At 49.5% G+C, this 8,439-nt stretch overlaps 1 protein-coding gene across 1 annotated transcript; it reads right to left on the bottom strand.

Annotated features, from left to right (window-relative positions):
• Positions 1-4,123: 4,123 nt before the first annotated feature.
• Positions 4,124-6,491, bottom strand: LOC101776175. Its single transcript, XM_004962111.3, has one exon. The coding sequence runs from the start codon at positions 6,267-6,269 to the stop codon at positions 4,497-4,499; it is 1,773 nt and encodes a 590-aa protein (XP_004962168.1). The 5' UTR covers positions 6,270-6,491; the 3' UTR covers positions 4,124-4,496.
• Between the last annotated feature and the right edge of the window lie 1,948 nt (positions 6,492-8,439).

Below are 8,439 nucleotides of genomic sequence, written 5' to 3'. Positions count from 1 at the left end.
CTTCACACTCTATAATGCCTTGAATAATGCAATGGTCTCTTGCAGCTACGATTTGTCCCTGAAATTTACTAAAAATTTCATGTGTATATATCACACTACATTGCTTCTCCATGGCCCATGGTATCATCAATTTAGGAGTGGTGTGAAGACTTGCATTTTTGGCTTTCAACTCCTCTTGGTGCTAGCACTCCAAAGTTGTGTCAAACCAAAACTCAACAAAGGTCAATTTTCAATGAATGAAACGGTTAAAAAAAGAATTTGCACTCTCCGATCATGACGTAGTCCTAAGGATTCCTGCTAGAGGTATGTCCACAAAGTATGCCGGAATCCATGATTGACGAATGGCAAACTTTGTGGAAAACCAATCATTTCCCATAAGTGCAAAATCTGTTATGATAGAATTCCATTGTGACTCAAAATCATTTGAAGTCTTGGAGCCCCAAACACACGTGTTTAGTCTATCCCAGAACTGTTCACCCTCTCTTATAGAGGGCCCAACCTTCTCAGGTACCTTTTCCATGATATGCCACATGCAAAGTCTGTGAGTTGTATTTGGTAGAATCTGAGCAATAGCAGCCATGCTCGCATCTTCATCTGTTATGATTAGATGAGGTACTACTCCACCCATAGCCTTAAGAAAGAGGTTAAACAACCATACATATGACTCGATCTTTTCATTTGCCAAGAATGTTGCCCCTAGGAAAACACTTTGCAAGTGATGATTGACTCCAGTAAATGGCACAAAAATCATGTTATACTGAATAGTGATATATGTTGAATCTACCGAAACCACATCACCAAAAACACTATAGTTTTTACTGCATAAGGCATCTGGTCCAAAACACACAAACAAGTCGTCCTTGTTCATCCACCATAAAGTCATAATAGAAGGCAGGATTTATTTCCTTCTTTCACTTAAGTTGTGCCACAAACATTTGTGTATCTGCATCCTAGATTTTGATCTTGAGGTCACGGTAATAGTTTTGCAAATCCCTCAGCGTGCACCCAACATTCTGAAACCCACCCTCACTGACATGGAGAAGTCTATATGCCTGTGAGGTGCCAAGCTAGCATTATGACAATTGAACAAAGTACTCTTTGCCCTCTCACTAACATTACGGTTGGATCTTAGCAAATGCCTCTTATCTGATGACACAAAACCATGACTGTGCTCCTCAACCATTGAAACTATCCGATACTTCTTGTCACTACCAAACTTGGCAACAATATGTGCCTCACAACCACATCTGGTTTCCATCACATTATGTGTCTTTCTCTTTTCTCCGGATTCATCAATAACATTTTTTTACGTTCTCCTTTTTGTACCCTTCCCTTGAACAATAATACCGCTTAATTAATATTTCCTCATTTTGCTTCTTGTGCTGACCAACACGAACAGAGAAACCAACTTCATGTGAATACGATTTGTAAAATTTCTCCACATCTGTGAGTGTATCAAACATCATTCCAACCACATGCTTCAAATGTTCTTTGCAATTGGGTGTAAATAAAGAACTCTGCGTGATTATATTGCTTACACACGGCGTATTGGACACCAAAGCGCTGGCAGCATGGAACCTTCTTCCTATGAATCCTCCAACTCTGGCATCCACGGTGATGACGGCATGATCCATGGTGCCGGCCTCAAAACTTCTTCCTGTTAGTCTGGCATCGTTGGTGTTGATGGAGACAGAATCAACGGCGACGGCAGGATCAACGGCAACAACTTGAGAGAGGGCATCCGTCCGCTACCCGTGCACAGGATCCATGGCGGCGGCGCATTCTGTCCGCGCGAGAGACGAAATGCCGCACACGTCGGACTCCATGGCGGGGGGGTTTGGAGGGGGCTGGGGGGATTCGCAAAATACCATTTTGCATTGCTAGTCGGCGGGCGCTTAAGTGCAAATTAACCTCAGCTCTAACTCTATCCATTGGATGAGCATCTTGTGACCTTGATTCAGAGTTTCTAAGGTTGCACAGCGCCTCTGTGCCTTACCTAAAAGGCTAAAACACATCAAAATGGAGCACGCATAGAAACATTTGTAAAGCACCCGATCGGTTAGCATTTCTGTACTAGCATAGTACCTGATAGTTGCAAACCCAACCATCACAAAGAACAATGAACACAACTGAACATTGCTAATGTAGTAAACTAGCGCCGAACAATGAAATGTGACCTACTAAATTTGTTCAGCATTAGACCTCTTCGAACAGCCCTGCTATATATTTATATTTACATGAACCTGATTTTCACTTATATTAGGCCACTAAAATAGCTGAAAGTTCAGGTATTTGACCATATAACTGCTTCAGCTAATCTTCGCCCTCTCGCTCTCCCTTCCCCATCAGATTTACTGCGCATGAGAAGGATGTCTCATCTGTTATCTCTGCAAATTATAGCCAAGAAAAAATCAGGCTGTGGGTGTCGCTGTCAGTGTAACCAACCTCATGTTGCCTTTCGCCGTGACACATGGCTAATGGCTTTTGTAAGCTGGGAAGAGCGCTACCAGATTAGTGTATTAGGTTCTCGATGTCGGCGCCACTAGATTCTCTCCCAGACCGCCGTGCTCATAAGTATATGATTAGATTACTAGTGACGCAAAGCTCCGTAAGGATTTAGGAAACGAACAAAGCGTATAATGCCTGTCTGGCGGTCTGCTTCTCATATTCAGGAATCAGGCTCACGCCTAGAACAGTGGATCCGCGCTGGTGCATGACAACTGCTGAAGCTGAACTGCACACGAAGAAGGAAAAAAAGGTTGCTCGGTTTCATTTCGAGCCGATCCTCACTTTATCAGTTTTACTATTCAAGATATTAAAATTAATTAGTTTTTGTCTTTGGAACTTTTGTGAATTGTGCGTTCTTTGCTCAACCGCTGCTTCATTCCAGGGAAGTGAAAAAGGGAAAGAGGGGACCAAATGGGGGAGTTTTTAGGAACACCCGAAGCTGAAGCCACTCCACCGTGCAGCATCTCTTGCTTTTGTTTGGATCTTGCACGTCACACAAGGAACAATGAAACAAGGGGAGTGAGGGTGGTTCCATGGACTAAAATTTAGTACCTGTCACATCGACACATCGAATGTTTAGATACTAATAAGGAGTATTAAACATAGACTAATTTCAAAACCAATTGCAAAGATGGAGGCTAATTCGCGAGATGAATCTATTAAGCCTAATTAATTCATGATTAGCACATATTTACTGTAGCATCACATTATCAAATCACGGACTAATTAGGCTTAATAGATTCGTTTTGCGAATTAGTCTCCATATGTGCAATTGGTTTTATAATTAACTCATGTTTAGTCCTCCTAATTAGTATCTAAACATTCGATGTGAGAGGGATTATACTTTAATTCTGAATGTTACACTTCACTAGAAACAATCAGACCTATTGAGTATGGGCATCTGTAGGGCACAATTTGACCTACTGAGCTGCACAAAATCTGACCATGCATTTCTCCTGGGTGTTTGAGAAAAAAAATCTGAACAGACTGAGCTGCACACATGAACTCCAGTTCATTTGGCCTTTCTCTACTCATCAATGTCGCTTCGAAACACCAAATGGAGCAAATATACAAACACCTAAAGCAATCCACTACAATAGTATTTTTACAAATACTTGCTTGTTTGCAGCTGAAGTCAGACAAAAAAGCAATGAAACAAGATGTAACATTACACTTACACGTCCATAATCTACAATCCGACCTACTCGGTTTGTGTAGTATACAATCTAATCAACTTAATTTGTGTATGCATTGAGCGGCCCTCCTCATGAACATGTCTTTGTTTGTCAATAATATGATGCTTTTAGCATGTTGCTAAGAGCTTCGAAGATCAGAAAAGGTTACTTTCCAGATTATGGGACTGCGACGGCATCACAAAATCTGGAACAACACATAAGCTTTACTCTCATATTACTGATCAGCACTCTTTGCACTGTCAAGTAATTCCATTGTCTGTCCCTTTCTGCTTATCACATGTTACTTTACCTAAAACACATCAAACTGGAGCACACAGGGGAACATCTGTAACGCACTCCAGCCAGTTCGCATTTCTGTACTTGCATACCCGATAGTAGCTAACCACGTAATCACAAAGAACAATGAACAGAACTGAACATTGCTAAGTAAAGTAGCACTGAACAATATCATTTGACCTACTGAATTTGTACAGCATTAAGCCTCTTCAAATAGTCGTGGTATATATTTACATGTACCTGATATTTCCTCATAGGTAGCTCCAATCGAATTCTCAATCTTCCTCGCTTACTAGAGCAAGAACAGGCCAGTAACACAGCTAAAAGATCAGATGTCTAACCATACAAATTGCTTCAGCTAAACTCCAGCTCACATCTCTCTCCCCGCATCAGATGTACACATGAACTGTGCTACCGTGTGTCGATCTCATCTCGGCAAATTCAGCTCCCTACCAACCTAACTACAGTTTACACAATTGAGCACCAGGAACTTACAGAGCACGGAACCAGCAATTCTCATCCATTGCAGATGGCATTGAGGAGCACATGGCCCAGCATCAGGTCCACGAAGTACTGGTGCCCAATCTTGCCATCCCGCCACACCAGCCTCGCCGGTGCACGCCCGTAGTGCACACCGTCATTGCAACGGTTGTCGTAGTGCCATGGGAATGTCATGTCGAAATTGTCGATCACCCCACCAGTGAGCACCCCATGCCGCCTCATCTTCTCAACGAGCACGCCATTGAACGCCTCCATCTTGCTTGGATTGAATGCGAGGTCCCTAGCATAACCCCCAGTAGCGATCGTAGTACGGTAGAACACCCTCGGCGATGCGTGGACACGAGCACGCACTTTGGCCATGATTCCTGACCAGAACTGTGCTGCGAACTCAGCACCCTGAGCGTAGGCGCGGACACTGGTCCAGTAGCACCCGTCGTGCAGGCCGGAGTTCAGGATCACAACATCCGGGACGTGGTCACTGGACATGAAGTAGGACCGGATTAGCTGCCGGAACTCCCTGTTCCGAAGGGAATGCAGGCCGAGGTAGTTCATGCTCATGTTCCAGTGGCCGTTGAAGATGCTCGTGATCCTCAGAGTCCCCGGCCCGCCGCTGGGGTTCGTGAACACGGCGTCGAACCGGCGCGTCACGGCGGATGTGTCCGTGACGCCGAGGACGAAGGTGAGGAGGTTCCGGATGGTGTCGACGTGGTTGGAGTCGCCCCAGAAGAAGAGCCACTTGCCGTCCAGGCACCGCCACGCCGCGTCGGCGGCGAAGAGCCTGAAGGAGCAGTGCGCCGAGTACACCCACCCGTTGCTCTCCAGCGCGCCGAGCGGCCCGTCGCACCACGGCGCCTCGCACGGGTGGTCCGGCTCCAGGCACCGGTACCGGCCGGCGGCGTCGACCTCCTCGCAGTCGTCGTTCTTGGCGAGCCGCGTCCACCGGCCGGACCAGGCGTCGCGCGCGAAGTCCGCCGCGCGGCACGTCTCCAGCGCCGGGAGCGACACGTTGCTGTCCGGCCGGAACAGGAGGGGGATGCGGCGCAGCTCGGCACGGTACTTGAACCTCGCGGAGGAGAACTTGAGCCCCTCCCAGCTGCGGAAGAGGAGGACGACGGTGAGGCGGAACTCCCCCGCCGCGAAGCGGGGCGCGACCTGGAGGCGGAAAGAGTAGGAGCCGTCGCCGCGGTCCACGACGGGGGGCCGCGACTTCCACGCGTCCCCGGAAAGGTCGACCTCGAAGTAGTCCCCGCCGAGGCAGCGCCGCTTCCCTGCGTCGTCCAGGGCCCAGAACGTGAACTCGTGGATCTCGCCCGCGCGGAGCTCGGTCGCCTCCACCCTTGCCGCGGCGCCGTCGAGGACCGGGACGGAGATGTTGGCCGTGCGCGCGTCCCGGCACGGGGTGCCCCCCGGCGCGAGCCACCGCGCGAGGAGGTCGTCGGTGAAGTTGGGGCGGTCCGGCACGGAGAGCCACGGGGGCGAGCCGGCCTCCACGCTCCCGCTGCCGACGTAATGCAGGTACTGGCGGCGCAGGCGCCGGTGCGCGCCGGCGCCGGCGAGGGAGGCGTCGGCGGCGAGGAGGACGATGACGCCGAGGAAGGACGCGAGCGCGAGCTTGGCCGCGGAGGGGCCGGGCTTCTTGGGGTGGTGGTGGTGGTGGTCGCCGCCGCCGCCGCCGAGGAGGCCGAAGCAGGAGGCCCGCTTGCTGGGGTCGGCCCCGAGGTGCGGCTGCTTCTTGGCGTCCCCGGCGGCGAGGGATGGGTGGTGGGGCGGCGAGAGGTGCGCCGACATTGCCGGGCGGGGCGGGGGGTGCTACTTAGGGCCGGGCGCGGTGTGGCCTCGCATGCGCCCCCGTTGGGCGAGGGCGAGCTGGTCGCGCGCGGGGAGCAAGGGGGTCGCGTCGGATGGGATTGCCGGATTGGGATTGGCGTCGAGGCGAGCGCGAGCGGCGGAGGATTTCGCTGGGTTTTTTGGACTTGGGGACTTGCCCTCCTCAAAGAGTAGAGGACGTCCCGTCGACACGGGGTCAGAGCGGACGTGGTGACAAGGCAAGGTGTGATCGCATGAGAGGCCATGTTTTTACTCCCAACTTCCAATTTTGACACTATGCAAAAAGAAGATTCCCCATCACATCAAACTTGCGGTACATGTATGGAGTACTAAATGTAGATGAAATTTAAAACTAATTGCACAGTTTTGTTGTACTTTGCGAGACGAATCTTTTGAGCCTAATTAGTCAATATTTGGACAATAATTCACAAATACAAACGAAACGCTACAGTGTGCTACAGTGCTGTAACAGTAATTTGGTACCTCCCAAATTCCCCAACTAAACAAGGCCAGAATTATGGGATTGATTGCAGGATGGACGATTACAGTTGGGCCATAAATTCAGTGATTGCCTACCACGTACTCCATAGAGCCTCTCTGTCTTGAAAACAGGCGTGATGGCAATGGCAGGTACGATAGACAGTACCATGATTTTTTTTTATTCATATTAATCTCGAAGCATTTTTCTAGGAGGTGGAAATTATTGTTCCAAATTTGAAGAAGTACAATTCAGCATGGATCTCACTATCTCAGCAGTGGCACCACGAGAAGACCAGAAAAAGACGGGTTTTCCTGTTTTGCATTTAGGATGTGAACTCCTCGTCTGAACTCTGAAAACAATGTGATGCATTCGTTGAATCGCGTCCGGCTAGTCAGCAGATCATCCGGACTCCGGAGGCCACGCTTCTCTTGTTCCCTTCCACCTGCAATGATCCTGGGAAATCAACCTGCCCCCGGGTACTGACGAGGGAATGATGAGTCGCTGGCTTGCTGCGGCCTCTCCCCTCGGTCCCTCCTATCTGCGGCGGGGACGCAGAGGATCCTATGCCATCACGTGGCGGGGCCCCTTCCCCTTTCAGCATTTCGAGGTGGTGTTGGGCTGTCTGTCCAGTCAGTCACCCCGTCCATCCCCAGACCCAAGCCGGCGGCGCGTCAATGGAGCTCGGCGCGCGGGCAGGTGTCGCCGCGCGCGCGTCGCGGCTCCACTTGAGCGGCCATTGCCATCTGCCAGGAAATGCGGCTCGGAAGTGGGGTGGAGCCGTGGAGTAGGTTTGGCACGAGTGGCTGTTCGTTTCCTTGCGAGTTCTACAATTTTTTTAGCTTCCGAGATGGTTTGGTCTGCTCGCATTCATGAGGGTGAATGTGGTTGGTTTGGGGTTGGTTGGGCAAGTTTCGGTGGTCGTACGGTGACAGGCCGGTTTGGTAAGCGCTTCTTGCATGCAGATTTGCAGAAAGAATGGAAGGAAAGGTTCGGGAGATCACGGTTGGTGTCTTGGTGACCGCAGTACGGTGATCTTTGTCTTCTCGGCGATCCCCGCTGTTATTGTTAATTATCGGTAGCGCTTGGCTCCTAACTATCGATTCAATGAATGGGAAATATCAATTCAAGTTTTTTTATAAGGATCAATTCAAGTTTTGAATGTGCCTAGTTCATATAGGTAAAGAAAAACGAGTAGTGATTTCGGCTCGTGTTCCATATGTACTTGCAATAGACATTATGTTTGCCTTTTTAATGATTTTTTTTAAATACGTAGGACAGTTACGTGTCTTTGTATTAAGAAGATGAAAAGAGTTACAAAATTACAACGTGGACCTACCGAGCACGCCCACACGGATTCAAGATCACTTGGTACTTATACGAGTAACTAATACAACCAAAGAAGCAGAGCTTAGACAGCTAGCATTCTTGCTAAGCTCTCTACCGAGCATCCCAGGGATCAGAAGACGTTGATCGCCCTCCTGCCTGAACCGCCATCAGGTCCGTGTCAGACAAGGCCAGTGCCGCTGGGAAGATGTCTCGAATCGCTGCGAAGTATTGAGCATCGAGAGGTCCTCTGAACACACACGCAAGTTGGGGGCGAGGTTGCCCCGGTGCCAGTCCATCCGCCTAGCAGAGTCCTAGCTTGTGCAT

The sequence above is a fragment of the Setaria italica genome, chromosome III (assembly GCF_000263155.2).
Source record: "Setaria italica strain Yugu1 chromosome III, Setaria_italica_v2.0, whole genome shotgun sequence".
NCBI lineage: Eukaryota > Viridiplantae > Streptophyta > Magnoliopsida > Poales > Poaceae > Setaria > Setaria italica.
Note: the sequence above shows the minus strand (reverse complement) of the source record. Positions and strands in the feature narration are given on the sequence as shown.